At 42.0% G+C, this 23085-nt stretch overlaps 1 protein-coding gene across 7 annotated transcripts; it reads left to right on the forward strand.

The window, feature by feature from the left end:
• The first annotated feature begins 4629 nt into the window (after positions 1–4629).
• LOC112575362 (nose resistant to fluoxetine protein 6-like) lies at positions 4630–18798 on the forward strand. 7 transcript variants are annotated; one of them, XM_025257152.1, is made up of 19 exons: positions 4642–4840; positions 8905–9119; positions 9643–9716; positions 10089–11644; positions 11965–12314; positions 12433–12593; positions 12711–12807; positions 12971–13058; positions 13170–13354; positions 13512–13679; positions 13971–14067; positions 14381–14473; positions 14704–14869; positions 15254–15333; positions 15662–15790; positions 16702–16819; positions 16989–17175; positions 17339–17481; positions 17807–18798. In XM_025257152.1, exons 5-19 carry the CDS (start codon positions 11972–11974, stop codon positions 17957–17959), a joined length of 2208 nt encoding a protein of 735 aa, XP_025112937.1. In that variant the 5' UTR covers positions 4642–4840; positions 8905–9119; positions 9643–9716; positions 10089–11644; positions 11965–11971; the 3' UTR covers positions 17960–18798. The 7 variants fall into 7 exon arrangements, with proteins under 7 accessions (XP_025112939.1, XP_025112937.1, XP_025112933.1 ...); XM_025257148.1 differs by having other exon boundaries at positions 10089–10616; XM_025257153.1 differs by having other exon boundaries at positions 10089–10240.
• The last annotated feature ends 4287 nt before the right edge of the window (positions 18799–23085 follow it).

Below are 23085 nucleotides of genomic sequence, written 5' to 3' on the forward strand. Positions count from 1 at the left end.
GATGATGATGATGATGATGATTTGGTACTTGAGTGCATAGATGTCTCGTGTGTGTCCGTACGTTCAGGGTTTAAAGTGCGCGGATGTGTGCGTGTGTGTGATCGCTTGCACGTGTCCGGGGAGAGTGTAGACGTGCCGCATGTCACGTGACTTGACCTGTAATAATACATACAGAGATAAGTGTTGACAACATCAAACACAAATATCAATCTCGAGTGAGTCATCACACTAGAGGCAGAGACCTTGATGTCTCGTAGGCACTTTTGGACCTCTTGCTATGTCAGCGAGGCTCTAGTCACATGAACCAACCACACAGCCACACGTGCGTCACGTGATTTATGCAGTCACCCTTTCAAAACGATTCGTAATGTGGACTTCAGTCAAAAGCTAAAAAAAAAATTCTGGAAGTTAGTCAAACTGGAATAGTTTTCCTTTTAGGGAATGACAGGTTAGGCACAGACTATCTCCCAAAAAGGTCTGACATCTATCGTGGACTCCCCTCCCCCTGTGGGTTCAGACCAATGGGCCAATAGAAAACAGGTTTTCTGAGGCTTGTATGGGACTAAACTATTGGTTCTTCCGGATTTAAATTAAAAAGGCTATCAAAGCCAAAATCAACTAAATTTTTTCACTGTCACCTGTCAGCGTGCGGCAAACAGGAATCCGGGAGAGGGGAAAGGACGGGGAGAAGGGGGAACCTTGTCACCTTGAAATGTGATGATCAAGCGAGCAGGACCGGCCATCTACAATTGTAAAGTGCAGAGAAGGGGGGAAGGAAACAAAGGGGAATCCACCGACTTTGCGGCCTCCCCGCTTTGTACTGGTCCTGCCGCCTGACGACAGGCTAGGTCTTTGTAGAAGAGGTAGAAAATGGAGGGAGAAAGAGTCATATCCGTTTTCAGTAACAGAACTTTTTCTACTGTTCCTAGAAGGACCTGTCACTTCGCGACAAGTCACCTGCAAGCTCTCGTTGTTGTGCTCTATTCATATTTAAAGTTGGTAAGCTGATTCTACCATCCAAGTTTGCATTTTCCAGGATAAAAAGTCAATGATATAAGCCCACCATATGAACTTGCAAGATAGTAAATGCCCGAAAAACTAGGTCTAGTGTTAGAATGAAGGACCCTGCTGATACACACCCGGCTGGCACCACAGCGAGTATACAGAGACACCTGTCTACAAGACAAACTCAGCATGCGACAACAGCTGTCCTGAGTACCTGTAGTCTGGCACCAAATACTCTGTATAGTGGCCAGAGGGGAGGGTTAGTGATATTATGTATATAGTATTATAATAATATTATAATGGGTTACAATTAGGGTTAGGATTAGTAATATTTTGTATATACAGTGGAACCTCGGTTAGCGAATATTTCGGATAACGAACAAAAATTTCGTTATAAATTTGTCTCGGATAGCGAACAACACGTGACCGACCAGCACATTATCATTCGCGCTCGCGACACAGTTACGATCCTTATTGTGGGCATCCTTCTTACTTAGTTATTTGTGGGCTTTAGTTTAATAAGATAATCCTCAATCACGGCTGCAAAGAAGATTAAGAGCAATGACTAGTAGTGATTAGTAGTGAGGTAGTGACAGTGCGATAGTGCGATAGGCAATAGGAGCCTAAACATGTTAATGATAATGTGATGTCGTGTAACCCAAGTTTTACAAAAAGACAGAAGCAACAGACACTGCACAAGTTTTTTCCTTCAACCTCAAACCACAGAAAAGGGAAGTCACCCCGATTTTACAGTGTCACGTGCTCATGGAGGGGGAATCCAAACAGTCATTCCACTATTTCCTCCCCACACCTCCATCCACCCGCGCCGTCAAAACAAGTTTTCTGATGTTTAAATGCTTTCGTTAATGTTTTAATGTTTATTTAACTGCATTTATGCTGTATTATAACTGTTCTCATTAAAACCTACTTATATAGCCTGTAACTTTCAAATATTAGCGAGTCAACTGGGGCTGGGAACCAATCAAATCTATTTCCTTTATTTCTGATGGGAAAAATTGTTTCGGATAACGAAAAACTTTCCAGAACAGACTGTGTTCGTTAACCGAGGTTGCACTGTAGTATTCTAATAATATTATAATGTGTAGTCTGTAACCGCATACTCAGTACTCAATGATCTACACTAACAAGGGATTTAACTCTCAATAAATATTAACAATAAATGTGAAATTTGTATTGATGAACTAGACCTGTTTCTGACAACTATTGGTTAGGGGAGACAATCACAAGCTGTGACGTACAAAGGGACATGAAGATGTAGGGGAGACAATACAGATGTCATCATCTGAGTCATCATCAACACGGTCCATGCAGACGACGACTTTATTTTCCCAACCACGAGCACCCGTCCATTCGCCACCCACACCACGTCACTGCGTACTGTGGCCACGTCCTCGATGACATCCTCCTTCATCACCCGCACTGGGATACCCGATCCTTCAGCGCCCTCCCCATACCCGAGTTGTCACTGACGTACCCCCCACACACACACCATCAACACGTCTCGCAGGCAGGTGGGGGGTGGGGTGGTTATTGTGCCGCCGACGGTTAGGGGGACGGTTGTTGCTGTTGTCGTGACAACGTCTGTTGGCATTGAAAGCGAAATCTCAAAAATTCAGCGTACACACTGACAGACGCAAGGATTACAAACAATGACGACAGATCGTTATAATTAAAAGTTGCAGACACGCGTGACTAACACACTATCTTCTTCACAAGACTGTTTCTAACGTGTTTATTTATCACACAGACAGTCACACACACGTTGCCCCCGGATACAAGTGACGTCACGACACCCGCTCATCACGACCGTTACACTACGTCACGCTCCAACAGGTTTCCAGGATAACAAGAACACCTCGGGTCGCATGGAGCGAACACAAGAATATTATTTCTTCACTCGATGGTGCTATTCGTTATCTTTCTTTCACGGGAAATAAAGTTCGGGCATAGACAGTCAGGGGCAGTAACTTCCCAGTTTATTACATTGTGAAATCGCCTCCCCTGAACGAACTGCAAGAGGTTGACAGCGTTGTTCCCGCTGTCCTCTGTAGTACTTATCATGACATAAGAAGGTCCATATAGAGAAACTATCAATATGTTTGCCTCATTTTCATTGTGCAGAATAGGAGAAAAAAAAATCAAGAAAAAAATCATAAACAATCATAAAAAGTCATAAACACACAAATATCCTCCACAAACACACAAGTACTTCATGCATTGGAGGGTTGTGTGTTTGTATCATGTGTGTGTGTGTTTGTGCCTGCGCGCGCGCGCGTCTGTGTGTGTGTAACACAGAGTTTGAATTAAATTTTCTAGGCTTTCGGTGTGTTTGTGTGTGTGTGTGTTTTAGTCATTGAGTGTGTATCATCACTCAGTGGTCTGGAGAAGACGATGCAATGCATACAGTATGTGAGTGAATTCTTGTCACGCTGCCCAGTGCACTTTGACCTCACGTGGTGGTCTGATGTTGTCGGTGCTGTTGTCTGTTGACACCTGGCTGGCTGCCTGACCTCAAAGACTTGTTGACAACGACAAGTCATGCATCTGTATGGTATGTGAGTGAATTCTTGTCTCGCTGCCCAGTGCACTTTGACCTCACGTGGTGGTCTGATGTTGTCGGTGCTGTTGTCTGTTGACACCTTGCTCGCTGCCTGACCTCAAAGACTTGTCAAAGACTTGTTGACACAGACAAGTCATGCATCTGTGTGGTATGTGAGTGAATTCTTGTCACGCTGCCAATGCACGTGGTGGTGGGATGTCGGTCCTGTTGTCTGTTGACACCTTGCTCGCTGCCTGACCTCAAAGACATGTTGACAGACAGGTCATGCACCTGTACATGTACCAGCAAGTTGATTTTAAAAATGACAAATGAAGTATTTATGTAAGGTTTGGTGTGAACGATCGAATAAAATATATTAATTTAACATCCAAAAAAAGTAGGTTGTCCTGCATGTTCATTATTCTCAACATGGCTCCTCTTGTGATAACAATATAAATAAAAATAAAGAGAGTAAATAAGATGTGTACACAAGCAATGTCTATAAATACCTAATAAATGTCATACTAAGCTGCCGACAGTCTGTGTTTCACACCTGAGATACCTGGCTACGCAACACCATATAGCCATTGTGGAAACTAGAGAAGTAAGGATGAGTTTCATGAGATGGTTCTCTGTCCTCACCCACAGCTTGCTGCCAGAGCTCTGTGTCTCAGACACTTGCACGCCATTGTCATATCCTGATTGTACCCTGTCTGTCTGTGTTTGTGTGTGTGTGTGTGAGAGAGAGAGAGTAACTGAGGGAGGAAATGTGTTTTTATACATTTGTATGCGTGCTTTTATATCATTTTATGTGTGTGTTTGTTTGTGTGATTTAGTGGTCAGTACGTGGAGAACGGAATTCACTCCGGTATTTTCTGTAGGCAGGTTGCCCAGTCCATCGTGTTCTCCGGTGATGATGTTTTCATTGTCGTCCACGTCTGTTGACACCTGCCTGACCTCACTGACCTGTTCACACGTGAACATCATGGACTGGAGCCTCCTGTACTTTAGGTATGTGCGGGGGGAGGAGCTTGCATCCTCATGTTGTGAGCATCGCTGCTGTCGTTCCTGTACTTCATGTATATGTGGGGGGAGGGGCTTGCATCCTCATGGTGTGAGCATCGCTGCTGTCGTTGGTTCTTCACTCTCTCCTGCTATCTATCTGCCTCTCCACACGTGCAGACTACCAGCAGTTGTCAACCTCTCCTCGTCTCAGACGCTGCTTTCCTCGGGACATCCTGCCACTAACAGCATTCTTACAAAGACCATCTCCGGGTGAGTTACTTTAATCATGATGTGTTTAATCTGCAGTTAATTATTATACTCACATTGTTTTGTATGTAAATGTCAGTTATTTTAGTAACTGTTTCTCGATCTCAAGGGGAATTTACTTAGTTTGCAGGTTTTATGTGAAGAGGATTTATTTTAGAGACTATCGTCGACCTGAAGACATTTTTGTCATTTGATGTTTGACTATGGATGAGATATTTAACTCACTGTGTGTTTAAAGTAAAATAAGTTATTTCTGTCATCAAGCTTCTCCAATATTAAGTTCGGTTAGTACATGTACACGGCATATCCCCGTCAAAGGTCGCCTGTTACCTGAGCAAATGGAAATAGTTACAAGAGGTCGCCAGCAAGTCATCCACACCTGAAACCTCATGTAGACTGTCAGGTGTGGAGATGGCAACTGTTACAATTGTATTGGTGCAGTGGGAGATGCTCATCCTGCTGTAAAGACAAAGGTCGCAGCCACCCGACCTTGTCAAGCACGCTGACATGGAGGTCTTTGTGCCTAATTTACTATTTATTAATTTACTGTTTTTGTCCAAACTCTGTACTTGACACGAGTCCCATGGCCAGTTAGCACCAGTCACCAATACAGGGAGAAGCAGCTTTACTGGGTTCAGGTCTCGTCTCGGGGTCGCGGCTCTTTTTCTGCATTAGTTTTGGCGCCACGTGGTCTTAGCTGCTGCCTCGGCGTAAACCGCTTTGGCCTCTCACACCTGACAACATCGATGACAGGTAGGAACTGTCGAGCGACGCTTGGTGAGATGTCAAAACATTCCAGAAGATCATCAAGAGTCACGTGATCTACATGCTCTGAATATTTACCTCATTTTCATGCCGCAGTCAGTGTCACGGAACAGGGGGTTGTTGCCCCTGTCTTTTTTTTTTTTTTTTTTTTTAAAGATTATTGCCCTTACCTTACATATATGAGTGTGTTGGTTGCGTCGTGGTTTCGCGTCAGAACCCGACGTCATTTTATGACGCAATTGGAGAGGGACGTAAGGTGAAAATAATTTGGAAGAAAGCAGACGGCTGTGAGCAGGGAAGAGAGGCGGACAGAAAGTGTGTGTGGTGTTCACTTCGGATATTGTGTGTGTCGATCCCTGCGGATTTATGAGTGGTGCTCGCTTTGGGTCATTTGTTGATCCCCAGGAGTATATTTGTGGTGCCAGCTTTGGGTCATGTGTTGATCCCCTAAATTCGTGCCGTGGAGTGTCGAGGACACTGACGATTTGATTGTCCGCTGGTGCCGACAACGCAAAGTAAGACTTTTGCCTTTTGAGTTTACCTGTAGAGAGAGAGAGGGAAGGTCGTACCCACCCCCCACTTTGTTAATCTCCACCGTCAACGTTAGAGGGAGAGTAAGACGGTTTACACGGACTGTGTGTATGTGTGTGATGAACATTAATGAGCACACGGACATTGCTGGTGGCTATAAAAGTGCTCGGAGAGACGTATCGTTAGGAGTGGATTGACACGGACATGTGTATGTCGTCTTGGTGACATTAAGAGAGAACTGTTGTAGCAGCCTGTGCGCTGTCGTAGTTTCGGTATTGAATAATATTTGACGTATATCTTATGATTTAGAAAAGACAGGAGTGATAACTTGGGCGGTATGGTTTAAATTGATTTGTTTGAAACTCTTGTATTAGAATTAATGTTGATTGATTTAAAGTTCTATTTGATTCCCACGACAAATCTTTGTGATATATGATTGAAAGAACACGCAAGGGGACGCGTGCGTGTTGTGAGTGAAAGTGAGATCTAAAAACTGCGTCCCTGACAGTCAGCAGCTGTTCACAGGGGAGATAAGAGGTTGTTAGTAGGACAATCAGCGTCACGTGACAAGAATCCTTTGTCCAACATCACCACTGTGCTATATTGTTTGTTGTGTTATACATTGGGCGTTTACCTGATGATCTGACCCCACCTGGCTGTAGGGTCATGGTGATTGGAGATGTCAGACACTGTGCATCAACCATTTAGTTTGTCATCGTCTATCTACACACAGAACTAGGGTCAGTTCCAGGATAATCTATAATAAATATTAATAAATACACTTGATTGAGGAGCTCTCTGCTCCTTTCTTGCTCGTGTGTGACGGACTTTATGGACTCTACGTGATGGACTGAGCTGCAGGAAGATAAAATGTATTTCTTTTCTGTATTTGTTTTTATTCAACATTAGTATTGTTGTTTATTATTTACTAGTTCATACGTTATTCGTTTGCTTTCTTGTCCCTCGTATGCTGTCCATGTTTCCTTCTTGTTGTTAAGCACTGAGAGCATGGTCCTTAGGAGTGTTCGAACTATTCATTGACTAGTTGTGATAATAGTTTGGAGCATTTTTGTTATTTCCAAACCCACTGGAAGCTCGTCTGTGTTGAAAGAAGGAAGGCGACAGGTCGTTAGGGCGGTGTGTGAGGATGTAGGAATCCACCAGCAGCAGGAGGCAGCAGCAGTCTTCTCGTTGTTGCTGGGATACAGTGTAATCTTAGATTGCAAAGAAACAAAACCAATAGAGATGGAGAGAAAATATAAGAGAATATACAAAACCAAAGAGGCACAAGAAGGCATCTTCCTCTCTTTATTATTCTTCACAAGATGATTTCCCCTTGTGGTTACAACGGTCACGAGCAGACAGTGCGCTGTCTGACGTGCACACGCACGGCATCACGGGAAGATGACAGCAGCGAGCTCACGTCTGATGAAATCATCGGTTATCTCAGACGCCATCTTAGCCCGCTCCTTACGGTTTCTTAATGAAATTAGCCTTATAACCATGTCTTGATATCTTTGCGATTTTTTCCTCAGCATCTGCTTGTCCTTAAAAAAAATACCTGACACCATTTTTCCCAGTAATACTAATTATAATTTTTCAACACCTAGTCTAATAACAAATTTTCACTGCACTAATTACAGGCTCCATTATTTTCTTGTCATACTTTCTGTATAATTTTATCATATACTTATCATTAATCTTACCCTACTCTTTGTCAGCCATGCTTCTGTTCATGGCCCCTCCCCTCCCTGTCCGAAGTTTGGGCGAAAAGCCTTCACGCGCTTACTATGCATACTTGGTTGTGATAACTCGGGCAGTAATATTGCTTGTTGCACATTATTGTAGGCTCTCTGAAAATCTATGAATGCTACTTATAGCTTCATATTCTGGGATAATTGGTTCTCTACTGCCGTAAAGAATGTGAAAATAGGATAAACCGACACAAACCTGCTTGTGTTTCATTATTCCTGTCAAGGCGTCCTCCCTCTAAGAAACAGACTTAAACTTAACAAATGCAGTTTCATGTACAAAATACTGACGGGTAAACAGTATCATACACTCTCTTTACTGTTTTCCTCCAAGAACACTACAACTTCTCCAAAACTTACTCTTTCCATTTCTAGACTAGACCTTTTTATATCAAGTTTGAAATACTCTGGGAGCGTGCTGTGGAACAGCCTCCCTCTCCATCTTAGGTAATTGAACTTCATGAACTTCTACCTAAGCACATTCAAGAAAATTAGATGAGACCTCTAGAGATACCTCCTAGCTCTAGGAAATCTTGTAAATATATGTTTTTTCTCAACCACCACTTTTGTACATATTCAGCTTCCACTTACCTTACCTTATTCTCATAGTATTTACAATTACTTCAGTTAGTGCTTTCCCTGTAAAGGGCGGGGCAAAATGGAAAATGCATTTTCTTACTTATTTTACCTCTCATTAATAAGGAATTACCATTGTCATTTCATTTAATTGGCTGCTTTCTGCCCACTGGGTTAATATTTTATTTAGAGAGCATGTAAAGACTTTATTAGTAAGAGAGATACCTTGGTAGTTACCTGACTGGTTGTTGTCACTCTTTTGTATAGTGGGATAGTAACAGATTGAGTTCATTCCTTGGGTCACAGCATTGAACAGTTTAGCAAGGGAGTAATAACAGGGGATGCAGCGTCTAATATATTATTGACAATACCATCTGGGCCTGCTGATTAACATTTTTTAACTAATTGCCTCTTTGACCTTTGCTGTGATCTGATTGTCCACAGGTTGGACATACAGTGACATTTGACTACTGGTACTTTCACAAGGGTTATCTTGACCATCCACATCCATCATCCCTTTATTTAGTATTGCTTGGAAGTGCTTTACCCACCCTCTTCACTGATTTGGTCCACTACAGGCTGTCTTCTGTTTCTCCTCATCACCTCCCAGAAGGCCTTTTGTTTGGTGACTGCATTTTCTAAAGACTTGATTTTTAAAGGTTTGTAGTTTTGTTTCTTTACTGTTAGCAGAGTTCTATTAGCTTTCCTTTCTCTGCTATAAGCTGTTCTGTCTTCCTGTATTTTCTTCTTTCTACACTTTCTTAGACACTACTAGTCACTTTTTGTCTGTACACTCTTTATGAAATAATGCATCAAAGGGAGAAGCAAACCTATTGTGTTGTAACAAATTACATTACTAACCGTTTCTCTTATTTATTAGTTCCTATCTCTTGAATAGGCTCTTTCCCATAAACCTTTGTTGATTGCTATTTGTTGTCACCTTTGACACTGTGTCTTTTGTACTTTATGTTCATGCATGCCAGACATACTAACCTAGTTTTAGTCTTAAGCTTTGAGGGATCACTTCTTTTTGTGCATGTTTCTACGAATGATATTTGCCAAATATTTAATTAAGAATTTTTTTTTAAGTAGTAATTATTTTGCTGATTTAAATTAATATAATAAAGAAATATTACACGAGAAAGACTCACAAAACTTCTCGCTGTTGCATGTGCTTAACAGGTGGATACAATGCTGCGATTCTTTATATTTCTACTCTCACTCTCTCCTTTCGTGTTGACGGAGAAGACAGGAAGGTAAACCGTGTTGACTCTTCTTGGCTCTTGGCTTACAATACATGCCAAAGGTTTAACAATCAGCTTTTTATGTAGTCAATAATAAACTGAAATACTGATCGTTTGTTAGTCTTCTACATAATATGTAAATAATGACAAACATTAAAATAAGAATTGTTGTTTTAGTGACATGTTTCACCATAGTCTATATTCTCACACTGCGGGCTTCACTTCCCGGAGCGCCTTGTCTCTCTGTTTATTTTTATGTATGTTAACATTTAATGTCTTACTTGAGGTATCATGTGATGTCTGATGTGCTATAAATAATATATATATAAAATAAATAATTGATAACATTGATTTATTAAGAATTTTCAAAAGTACAAATTCTAGTTGCAAAGGCGCAGACTGTGTGCCAAAGACTTGGCACAATGTAAGATGCTCGACTAAGGACGACTGCGATGCGCACCACGCCGCGTGCTACAAGCAACTCTGTCGGTGTGAAGACGGGTACTTCTACACCACACAGGACACATGTACTAGCAGTGAGTAGACAATGGGTCTGTCCGTCTGTGTGGTGTGATTGACAGCAACAAACTCCACTTTGTTGTCGGCTTGTTACAGTTAGGGACGGAAGAGATTTTGTATGATTTTTGCATTCTTAAAAGAATAACTTGTAAAACAACATAAAGAGTGAATCGGAGAGTTGCTTTGTATGGAAAAGCCAAGGTCGCTGACGTCACGCTTCCGTTTTTTTGTTTTTTTTTTTTCCTTTCACTGAGACGTTGAGGAAAAAAATCAGCCACCCGGCCACCCCTCCACGGTAGATAAGCGATAACTGTAACTTTCCCGTTACCCCCCTTTGTAGATGGTATCCACTGGCGAAACTTTCCAGTCTCGCTCACTGACAAAGTTAACAAGGTTAGTCAATCTGTCGTTTATTTGTGTGTGTGTGTGTGTGTGTTATATGCTTTTGTGACCCTCACTGTAACATTACTTTATCTTAGTACATGATTACTTGCCTGAGATCTTATATTTTCTTCTCTCCCGTCTCTCTCTCTCTGTCCTAGTCCCGTAGCCTATCGAGGGTAACGAAGGAAGGTAGTTGTATGTCGAAAGCTCCGTGAGTGTGCAGATATTTTTTCTTGACTGTAAACTCAACAGAAAGCGGTCGACATTTCAAAGAAGAATTTTCACATAAATGACCCATGCTTACTCAGGTAGAACCCAAGACTACATCGTGGGTATAAAAGCGAGAACACTCGCGCTTTACTGAGACTAGCAAAGAAAAGAAAATGTTTTGCCCGACTTGGATCGCTAGGTATCTCCAAACCCATGGCTAGACCGCTGGGGTACACTTATCCCCCTGTGGTTATCTCGGTTCATTTTGCAATCACTCTGGAATGTCTGCGCCCGCTGCACTCGGGTCGTCTGCACTTTACACACCCAGCTCTGTCCCAGTCATGTCTGCCTGCACTTGTCTTACATTCTCACACCACTCCAACCCCTTTCCTGTTTGCTGAAAGGTCACCCACGGTGACCTAACCTTTGCTGCTCGTGTAACTACCTATCGAACTGCACGAGAGCTAAATTCGCTGACACACTGTTAGTGGGCAGATAACAGACTCTCAATCTTTGTCTGTGATGAAGATTTTTCAAAACATTCTCCCCCTCTCCCATACCTTCTCCTAGACCCTCCCCCACCCAGAGTCAATCGTGCAGGTCGTCTGTGGTGTGGGGACAACTCGTCCTGTAAAGTGAGGTGCCACCCTGGGTTGACTCTGGGACGAGTTTCCTGCCATGTAGAGAATATCACAGAAGGGACCGTTAGTGTTTCACACCTCACCTCCTCCCGTTAGCAGCTGTACCCCGCTGTGCCACTCCTCGCGATCTTCACAAGCAAGAAAATTGTTTCCAGTATTTCAGCTTTGGACCAGAGGTACATTGAGGTAATTTCTGATTCCTCACTCAGTCTCACAATGCAACTACATTCAGATAAATAGATTGTTTATATTTATCGTACACATGTTTGTCTTTATGACTGTGTTATAATGTATGTACTTAAGTGTCCGTGATTGTGTGTGTATATATTTATTTGGATTGATGGGAGTATGCTTACTGAAGTAACATGAAAGGCAGCAACTTACGAGTGAATAAGAGATCCTAACGAAATCACATTTCTTTCTGTGTTAAAGCGCGCACACACACACATACACACAAATAAACACCTTCTATATGTTAACCCTTTGTATACTGAATTTCATCAAAGGTCCACGATGACGACTGCTGGCGGTGGCCATGTCGTGCTGTTGTTGCTGCTGTTTCTCAGCATCCACACCGAAACAGACGCCGCAGAAGCTCTGTCTTACGTCCAGCGCCTGGAACTGGCGTCTCGTCTCACTAGGGGTGCCACCGCGGATCCCGCCAGTCTCGTCACAGCCCCGGATGTAGAGAAGCTGTTGACTCTGTCCAGCGCCACCGTCCAGCAGGCCGTGCTGACCTCCGCCAATACCTTGTCGTCGTCGTCGAGTGACGTGGCGAGCGGGGCGGAGGTGTGTGCCAACGACACCATCGCCACCATCATGGCGCTGACACAGAGACAGATGTGGGCCGTGCGGAGTGAGTTTGGTGCAGCAGAGAAAGAAAGAACGAACGAAAAAAAAAATACCCAGAAAAATACTGTAATTCAGTTGCTACTGAAGCCGATGGCTTAAATGTTTGTTTATCGCCCTTCTAGTGGTGGATGCTGCCGGCAAACCCATACCAGACATACTGGACGGCAACTTCATCTGGCTCGGCGCCTACGACCTGTGCTTCTCCATCCGCTCTGATGTCACAGGGAACAAGTCGAGTCAGTTCTCCGGCCAGTACTGCACGGCCACTGTGCCACTTCCGGTTGTAAGTAGAGAGAGAGAGACTTTCTAAAAGAATTTTCTTGACGAACCCCAAGAAACATAAACTGTTTGGATAACATGACAGCCAAGCTTCAAAATAATAAACACAAATTTCTTGCAGACATCTCAAGGCGTATTCGGCCCCCCGGTCCTCTCTGTGGGGCTGTGTGTCCCCAACTCCTGCTCCTCCTCTGACATCACCTTGATTCTGACAGATGGTGAGTTCACAGAGCCTCTTTGTACACATGCACATACACATTGACATACACATAACATATAATATCGCGGTCTGCATTAAGCTCTTTGCTGAGAAACTCTTCTATCCTTGAAATGATCTACTATATCATCGCTTGATTTTGTTGGTGTTTCTCTTTGTTTTAGTCCTTGCGCTTCTAAACACCTCACTGAGCGTGCAGGTCACGTGTCCAGAGAAAACCAAGCCTCTGGATGTCAAGGCCAAGGTCGCCATGTGAGTGACACTATCGTTGTCCGCACTGACATCATCGTTTTCTGAGTACATTGTCATGTGCAGTGACCACACAGGGCTCTGACATCATTGCTTTATTTATTTTGTACGCAGCGCCATCTGCAGTGTGTTGCTGGCCTTGATGGTAGTCGGGACTGTGGTGGACGTTGTCTTCATTCAGATGCCCAAATGGTGGCCCCAGGACAAACTGGATTTCGCCGCCAACGGTGCAGCTGGTCCTGATGAGCATCAGCCGCTCCTGCAAAGCCAACAGACCAAAGCCAGTGTTCCCAGACTCGGTAGGTTGACGATTCGCTTCTCTTGTGAATCAATTCTGGAAAGGCAGAGAAAGTGACCGTTTAACTGTGGACCATCAAACAGACTGAATGTCAGGAGCTACATTCTAAGACAAGGCAACCTTTCTCTCTCTCTCTTCTAACCTTGTCTTGTGCCCAGGTGTTACCATTATGCTCCTCGTTGCCTTCTCCATCTACACCAACGGTTCCAAGTTGCTGTCCACCCACCAGCCACCCGGCAGTCTCACCTGCATCCACGGCATCCGCTTCCTGAGCATGACCTGGGTCGTCCTGGGTCACAGCTTCATGTTTCCACTGTCCGCTGCAGGTCGGTTTGTCATTCAATCGTGACTGAATGAACGGATGAATTTGTGGATTGGTGAGTTAGACAAATAAAACGAGAATGTCTACGGTAAATGATAAGGTGGGATTGACATAAATCAACTGTAATTACACTCAGTGCACTCATCTATGGAGCAGAAGGTTTTTGGTTCGAGACCTGCTCGGGGTCTGTGACTGAAAAAAAAACTCTCCTCATGTGATCTGCTTAAAAACATTAGGCTAAGCATTTATCATGGAAGGTAAATGTATTTAAAGCAATCGCACTTTACTTCTGCAGAAAATGTTGGAAGATTCTTGCCAACCGCCATCAAGCGCTGGACTTTTCAGGGAATCGTCAACGCCACTGTGTCCGTCGACAGTTTCTTCGCCATCAGGTAAGTCTGCAGATGGTAATGACAACAACGATCAACACTGACCCCGAGCAGTCCACAATATTGTCTATTCTGGTCAAAATGTATTCTGAACAGAATGTGCGCACGCTCACATACACATATACACCCACTCTCTCCCTCTTCTCTCTCTCACACACAATGAGAGTGAGATATTCAAAATTTAAAACAATCTAATTTCTGCTTATTGTGAATTTTTCCATGTTGATGTATATTGCTGTCATTTGTTATCATAACTTCACGATTCGTAGCAGACTTAACATTTTTAAAATAAAAATTGTAAATTTGTTTTCAACAGCGGTCTGCTGGTGGCCTACCTCACCCTGAAAGAACTGAGGAAGAACAGCGGGAAACTAAACTGGTTTATGTTTTACTTTCACAGATTTTGGAGGTACTGTAGTATATTCCTGTATACTTCAAATTGAATAAATTTACTAAAGTAAATTAACTGGCCTAATTACATGGTCACAGTATTACCATAAAGCTTAATCTTCGCAACTGTTTGTTCTTTCTGTCTTCTCTCCGCTCCTTCTCTTTCTCTGGTATAGTTCAGGATACGAAAACAAACTTTGTATTGTCGTAATAAAAGCTACAGAGTACTACTTAAAATCCTTATTTCAGACTGACTCCAGCGTACATGCTGGTCATCATGGTCTACTCATGTCTGTCCTCTTACTGGGGTGACGGACCCTTGTGGCCATCAGCCCTTCCTGACAGGGATAAGTGCAGCGAGAAGTGGTGGACCAACCTGCTGTACATCAACAATCTGATGAGCTTCACAGAGACAGTAAGCTTGCCTGGGTTGAGCATCTGGTGGGATGTCATTTCTCAAACCTTGGGTGAATATCATCCTGGCTTACATTTTCGAGAAACTCGCATTAAAAAAATCCCCGTGAACCCAAAGAAATTGATGACATCACCTGTGTCCACCCCGTTGACATACAGAGCTGCTGTCTCATTGGCTGTAATCAAATGCAAATGCATCTATGGACAGTTTTGATGCCTCTGTGGTTGGTCTTTCCATAGACAGTTGGAAAACAATTTATGCTACACGAAGCCTTTAATTTCTGTGCGTGTGTGTGTGTTTATTTGTCAAGTAAAACACCTTGTACTCTGGTTAACTGACTTATTGATGTCCAAGTGCAATGATTCTTCTGTTCTATCATTCCAGTGTCTTGCTCAGTCCTGGTACCTGGCCAATGACATGCAGTTTTATATTCTCAGCCCGCTCATTTTCTTACCTTTATTCTAGTGAGTAATGTTTATTATGGTGAAGAGGATTAAGAGGATGAAAAATATTTTTACTGCTACGATTGCATTTCAAATACATGATAATTTCTTTTGGGTCTACATAATTAATACAACATCAGCAAATCGCAATACAAATTTTATGAAAAAAACTGGATGAAAACTTAATTGTAAGAGAATTATTCTAAGAAGCTCTAAAATATATTTTCGCAGTTCAAAAAAAAAAAATATATATATGAACTTTACGTATCATATTCTAAGCTTAATGGCAAGACTCTCTTGTTAATCATTGTAATAATGCAGACTTTTCCCACTGTGCCACTCACTGCAGCTCCCCACTGCTGGGGCTCGGCTCGGCGGCGGTGTTCATTCTAGTGTCGGCCCTTACTCCTGGCATCTTGACCATGAGGGACAACCTTCCTCCGAGTTTTACTGCTCAAGTTGAAGGCATCAGTGTAAAGTGAGTTACTGTTTTGTTATTCCTTCGCCCTCCTGTACTGAGTACATGTAAACATTGCGGTCAGAACGATACATCAGATTCCTTGAAACATCTTGTTTTGCTCCAACAGCAAACATAAATTACATTGTGTGTGTTCTTGAAGCACTAAGCCAGACATATTTGAACCTGAGGATGAAGATGTTGAGGTAGCAGACGATAAAGAACTCTTCTATATTCTAACACCAGTCGATGCTTCTAAAATGTTGCAAGCTTCAGCTGACCACAGCAAATAAAAAGGACAAAACTTTCTTTAAGCGACATCTACATAAATATTAGAAAAAAAAAACACCGAAGCAACAGGAAAAAAAAAAATCGGAGAAATTTATTTTCAGGACTGCCTCTGCACCAGACGATGTCAACGGGACCTCGAACGACCTTTGCCCCTCATGCCACTATATACAATGTCCGGTAGCAGTCAGTAGTCAAGAATTTTGTTCGTACATGAAGGTGACTGTGCACGCGGACATAAATATATCATTACACATTCACGATGAAGTCAGCTCTACACATTGAGGTGACCCACTTCCTGTTGAACTCGCCAAAAAGTAGGAATTCTTTCCTGCACATTCATCAACACTTTCATTGCACGTGCTTTTAAGTTCGGCCATCAACCTGGTAGGTGACGTCACACAGGAGTTTACACCTGTTGGGATTTGAACAGGTGTGCGGATATTGGGTTTAGTTAATTTCTCAAAACGTGCGCGGGTACTCCCTCCCTACGATTTAGTTTTTTTTTTTTTACTCCTTGCTGTTAAGTGATGTGAAAGGTTTATTTTTTGGTATGATGTGTGTCAGTGCTCGGGTAGGTCTTTAAATCAGTCAAGTCATGATGTAACCCAGCTCAGACAACTGTTCATGTTTTTGTTCTACAGTTTATCGGACTACATGGACTTCTACAACAAACCCTACAACAGAATGGGTCCTTACGCCGTGGGAATGGTGGCCGGCTACATCCTGTACCGCACGGACTGCAGGTTGAAAATCAACAAGGTGTGTCTGTCAGCACATTTCTTTCTCACCTTTTGAAGTTGCCAAAGTTACAAAGAAACTCCCCCCGCCTCCTACCCCACTTTCTATTCTCCATCTCTCTCGGAGGTCAATGACCTCGTGAGGGCATCGCCGACATTATGGTTTTAATGAAGTCGTTGTGACGTCACAGGTCATCAACCTGTGCGCATGGGCAGTGGCGACTGGCTGCGCCCTCACCGTGTTGTACGGTCTGCACGGGGCGTCCACCGGGTCCCCCGTGACCTTAGCGACCTCCGCCTTCTACAACGCCGTCAACCGTCACGTGTGGGGGGCCTGCGTGTGCTGGGTGGTGGTGGCTTGCGTCACCGGAAACGGAGGTGGGCAAGATGTCCTGAGATGAGAGTAGTGTCCAGTGTGTTGGATTTGATCGTTGGGGTGTTGTGAGACTTTTTACTGCATGGAGGGATGATGGATGGATGGGTTGAGAGATGCATATACAAGCAGACAAACACACAGACTGACAGCTTCTGTTTATTTCAGGTTTCGTCAACACCATCCTCTCCTGGTCAGCCTTTGTGCCCCTCAGTCGTCTGACCTACTGCATCTACTTGTTACACATCATGATCATCGAGCTTTACATTCAGGATTCAGATACAACTTTTTATGCGAACGATGTCAATATGGTTAGTAAGACCTGCATTTCCTTCTCCATCTTCTTTTCTTTTTTTTTTAAATTTAATTCAGTCTATATCTTCTTTTGATTAATAATTGTAAATAGAGCAAACTATACATATTTCAGAGACATGACAAACATATTGATATGTTAATAGCCATAAACACTAAAAATATTGCTATTATTTTCACACAAAGCAAACAATTGATATTTAGTAAAATATCTACATTTTTGTGCAACTTAGCGAAACCTGGAATGTCACGAGCATGGTAGAAATGGCGATATTTCGCAGACACTGGTTTCAGTTTTAATTAATGAGAATCGTTGTCTTGCAGGTGATGCTTTTCCTCTCGGTTCTGGTCGTCTCCTACATGGCGGCTGTAGTCGCTTCTCTAAGTTTCGAGGCGCCCATGATGGGGCTGGAGAGGGTTCTACTCCGCCGCGAGAAGCAAGAAAAGGCCGGCATGGCAGACGTCCAGAGTAAGTGAGTTCGCTGACTCACTGCTCACTGACTCGCTGCTCACTTGAAACCTGGAGTCAGTCCACACAACAAGAAGGAACAAACGAACAGATGAGATTCAATCAGAGATGTAAAAATTGGCGATAAAGTTTCTTTTTTGCTGTACATACAAGCTTCAAGGTGGAACCAAACTGCACAGATCTTCTTGTATCATCATCATCATCATCATCATCATCATCATCATCATCATCATCATCATCGTCGTCGTCGCCATACTTTTCCATGACGACCATTGTCACAATTCACCATTGCCGTAAGGCTAGTCCATGTTATCATTATCTCGGAATTCATCTCTTTAACTTCTCTCATGCAAATCAATTGAAGAATAAGGATGACCACTCTGCTCCCTCAACTGGAGATCCTGTTTATTTATGTAGATATATATAAATATTGTTGCTACGACCATCGTTAATTGAATTCCATCGGTGTACGGACACACATGACAGACCATAACCACTGTACCTGTGATCTTTGCTGAACACTTGTACTCATAGAAACATAATGAATATGTGATATGTGATCCTTTACTGTACCCTGTAATTACCCTGTAATGTCGGGTTACAGGTCACAGAACATAGTGGATTGGTCATTGCGTTTTCTGGTGACAATGTGTCATGACATGTTTTTTTCAATAATGATTCAGGCACTGGTAAAATCGAACCCAGGGCTATAGATACATTCACAAGTCCACAAGTTTCAATGTGTTGTTTCTTGGCATCGTTGACAAAGATTCTCATTATTTTGTTATTGGACAGAGCTGCAATCTTCGATTAATATTTTTTTTATTTAATTAAAAAAACAATTCTGTTTCGATATTAATTTTACTGTGTCTGACTGTTTGGCAGTTTTGTAATCACCTGATCACCTGCTGATCAATGTGATAGTCTGTTAATTTGCTTCTGCTGTTAACGATCACAATATTTAAAAATTCTTCATTTAGACAGACAGGCAGACACGCATCCAGAGATACAGAGAATGTGTGTGAGAGAAAGAGAGGTTATTTTGAAATAATAATAATAATAATAATAATAATAATAAAGAGAAAGGGTAAGCCAGGTTCAACGAGCTTTGTAGAGAGCAACCGACACTTTTAGAAAAATATAATTCTCTGTTCCATTTTTTCTAGTAAGCAAACACTTGTACAGAGAGAGAGAAGTCGGTGTGATCACCAGGCGCAGCAAGAAAGGATTAGGAGACTGTAAGGAGAAACTAGAGAAGACCTGCCAAGAGTAACTTAATCCAGTCTGTACAACCAACAACTTGTATTACATCCATGGTACAACTGTCTACCGACTGCACACTGGCGAGACATGTTTTGCACAAAGGAATCGCTGGGGTAACGCCCACCCCGTGGGTAGACCCTTGCCCCCGGTGTTTATTCACAGTTCATGTCGCAATCACCGCTCCGGTCGTCTGCACTTACTGTCTGTCTTAGTCAGGTCTGTCTGAACTTGCTTCACACGCAATCCCCGACCTCTCACCCGCGGAAAGGTCACCCTGTGTGATATAACCTTTCGTGCTAGTGCAGCTGTCTATTGACCTCAATACTGGAAGGTAAAGAGGTCACTGACAGGTGATAAGGAGAGCGAGAATAAAGTGTTCCTCTCCCGTTTGAATGCGATTACATTAACTGAATAATTGTCACTATTTCGTCTATTATGGTTTAAAGGTTTTCTTCTCGTTAAAACGGCTTAAGAGCAGAAATATAAAATATAGCCTCATAGACTCTGAATCAACTGCGCTCCATCTTGACCCCTCCACCCCGGGTACCTCTAGTAGCAGTTACAGGATAAAATGAAATAAATGTGTACTTCATCATGTACGGTTTTGAGCTGAGAGCAAACTAAGCTTTCAGACATAATTCATGTACTTGTAAAAGTACACAGAAGCATAATATAAATTCCAGAGGCGAGAGAGTAAGAAAGACAGTGATAAGGATTGAGAAATTGGGTAGTTTGTAACCGTTGACACTAATCAAATAAACACATGCCGACAAAGGTCGGGCACAAAAGCTTTCGCTCATAATCAAATAATGTTTGGCTGGTTGGCTGAAAATTTTTGAAACCCGAGGTTTGGTTCTATGAACCGAAAAGGAGAGGGTGGGGTGGGGAAGGAAACTGGAGAAAACCCCCCTATGGGCGGGCCTGCTGGCATGATGCAAACATGTGCAACATGTACTTAAAGTTCTGAAGGAGGGTCGCAGTTGGTGTCAAAAGTTCATCGTTTTGTGTGAGAGAGAGAGAGAGGTGGGGGGGGGGGTCTTTTTATATTTACGTGTGTGCAAAGATATAGCGAATGTGATGAACACTTGCGACTGCCCGATACAGATCAGGCCCCGTATGCATGTAGACCGGAGAAGGGGTCTAATCGGTAATAACGCCCATCCGGGTGGATAGGAGCGAAAAATTCGTATGCACGAGAGCCCGGAGAAGCTCTCCGGTCTGGCTTCTCGCGTATAAAGTTATCGGCGGCCCCGGGGCTGTGTAAGTCGCTATCCGGGCGGAAAAATGGCGGCCGTCACTGTGTTTACTAGCAACAACGTCGATTGTCGAGACGAAATCGGGTGTTTGGTGACAGATCGCACCCGTTTGAAGTGTTGGATGAATTAAAAACTGTAGTGCAAACTTCATTTTAGACGAGAGAACATTCTACCCAGCCTGCAAGAACTCTTGGGTCCCTCATGGGACCTCTTCGGGAAGAAAGTTGGGTCCCTCTCGGGTTTTGGAAGCGGGACCCTAAGGGGACCTCGTAGGGAATTCCCACGGGTTGCCATGTTTTCCCACGAAAGACCCACCCACCTTCCCACCAAAAAACCATTGCATACCCACCGATCGCCCATGAGAAGTCGTGTTTTCCCATCAAACTCCCAACTCCCACTCCCCTCTTGCTGCATTCCTCACCCTTTCTCACTTTTTACTTACACTGGTACACAGGCTTGCACACCATGAAGAAAACATTCAAACAGCTTTTCAAAATCTCGTTTCCTCACAACGCATAAATAGTAGGCAAGAGATATCATTAAACAATTTTATTATTTACACCAAAAAAACTATTTTAACAGTTTACATTATTTAAAGCATTAAAATTGTTTTTGAACATAAGCATTCATCCAATTATTTACATAAAAATTGCAGTCAATAATTTTTTACCCCATGAAAGTTATTTTTGAAATAATTATTTATAACATAAAGTCAAACAATTTACATAAAAGATAGAAAAATATGACACCAAAAATCGATCCATGAGTGGTGGAATCCCTGTAGAAGAAAAGAAAAAAGTTACAATGCATTTACATATTTTGATTTTTGCTATGTAAGTAGAACTAACCTCTCACATAGATGAAAGCTTAACTCTTTCTTTATACACTCAACACGGGTGGCCGATTTTGCCCTGCTCACTTGTTACGCAGTATTTACATTGGGCTTATGCATTGTTGTAATTTTTTTTAGGCCTTTACAGCTCGTGGTTTAAAAGAAAAAATTAATAAATAAGATAGTTTAGGCCTTTATGAACACAATTATCTCCCTTACATGACGAAGGACGTACGTTTGAACGAAGTCTCGCCGATATTCTACACTACCTGTCCTTTTCGATGGTACACATTGCGAACATCATGCATCTGAAACGTCAAATAACAAAAGAAAGAACATCCCAGAGGATATTCCTGCTTCAGATGAAGGAGAATTTGACCACGAATGGTGTAAAAATGGTTTTCATCTGCTCCCGAATTTTTTGTTTGAAATGTGTTAAAAAAAAAAAAAATTTTCCAAACTTCACATAATATACCTAATTTTGGTTGGATTATCATAAAAGTGAGTTCACGAGCAAGATTACGGTAAAATTGTTCCACTTCTACACATTTTGATCTGTCATAATCAATTTAAATTTCTGTTCTATCTTGTTTAGTTATTTTTTAATAATTTTTTGAAAAAGGGTAAATTCATGCGTACAGGGGGTTTGACCGCCTTTAGCCTTGTGTAAAGAAAGAGTTAAAGCTTTCATAAATCTACTAATTACTAGTGAGATTACAAGAACTTGAACAAGAGTGGAATAAAAAGATTTTTAAACGGTAATGTCTTGATGGCCATTTGTGTGTATAAGAAGTTTTGGATAATATCTGAAAGTAACCAATTAATCTTTAGTACAAAAAGTAAAGTAAATAGGCCTACTGAATAAATCCACGAAGAATAAAACAATGCTCACATTAATAATTTTAACTTGACAAACTCATTTTGTAATTCCACTCACCATTAGATGGCATCACCCTTCGAATCATTCCTCAATCCATGTCTCTTGGACTGCAGCTGTGCACAAATAGAAATTGTAAGGTAGACTTAAATGCTATTGTACACAATAATAAATTTGTAAATGTAGAGAAAATAATACTTAGATTCACTATTTTTTTTAAATTGTTCGGAAACTTGTCCTTTTAAGTTCATATTGACGTACACCTCAAAGAAATCAAAACCAAACAAAAACTACACACCAATTAATATACTTCTCAGCTGAAGTGACTGGAAACTTTTTCCCCTTTGGTTCCACTGAGCCAACTCTGAAGATAGCAGCCGTTTTAAAATTCTCCGTGCACGAGAGGTGCTGAACCTGTTAAAAAAAATCTTTAGTTGTTTCCACCATGTAAAATACTACAATACAAATGCGAAATAAATTAATTCACTGGATTGGATAAGTTTAAGATATAATGCTGAACCCTACTCCACTGATGAGGGATCAATGGTTGCATGATGAATATAGCTACAAACCAGACCCAGTCTCTTAAATAAACCCTAGTGGGACTTCAGAGAAAATAATGGCATTAAGTGACTCAAATCACCAAGTTAATTAAGAGTTTAATCAAAGCTGTTCTTTATGAAAGTAGAACAATTTTAGTGGTCATAGTTAATAGACACACAGACTGCTCATTTTGACACCATGAAAAGCAAGTGACAGAATTATTTTATAAATAAAATCTATGCATATAAAATACTACATTATTTTGTACTTCATAAAATGTGTATTATTTTTAATACAAATATTACACTGACCACACATTCTTGTCAGGAGAGTTAACCTGTAAGCTGATGCTATGCCTGCCTG

Source organism: Pomacea canaliculata, linkage group LG11, assembly GCF_003073045.1.
Source record: "Pomacea canaliculata isolate SZHN2017 linkage group LG11, ASM307304v1, whole genome shotgun sequence".
Taxonomy (NCBI): Eukaryota; Metazoa; Mollusca; class Gastropoda; order Architaenioglossa; family Ampullariidae; genus Pomacea; species Pomacea canaliculata.

Bases quoted from the DNA above. Each gene is read 5' to 3' on its own strand.
- LOC112575362 (XM_025257148.1), top strand. From the start codon at position 10,564: ATGGTATCCACTGGCGAAACTTTCCAGTCTCGCTCACTGACAAAGTTA. The intron at 13,355-13,511 runs GTAGGTTGACGA...TCTTGTGCCCAG, and splicing joins AGCCAGTGTTCCCAGACTCG to GTGTTACCATTATGCTCCTC. The intron at 13,680-13,970 runs GTCGGTTTGTCA...TTACTTCTGCAG, and splicing joins GTTTCCACTGTCCGCTGCAG to AAAATGTTGGAAGATTCTTG.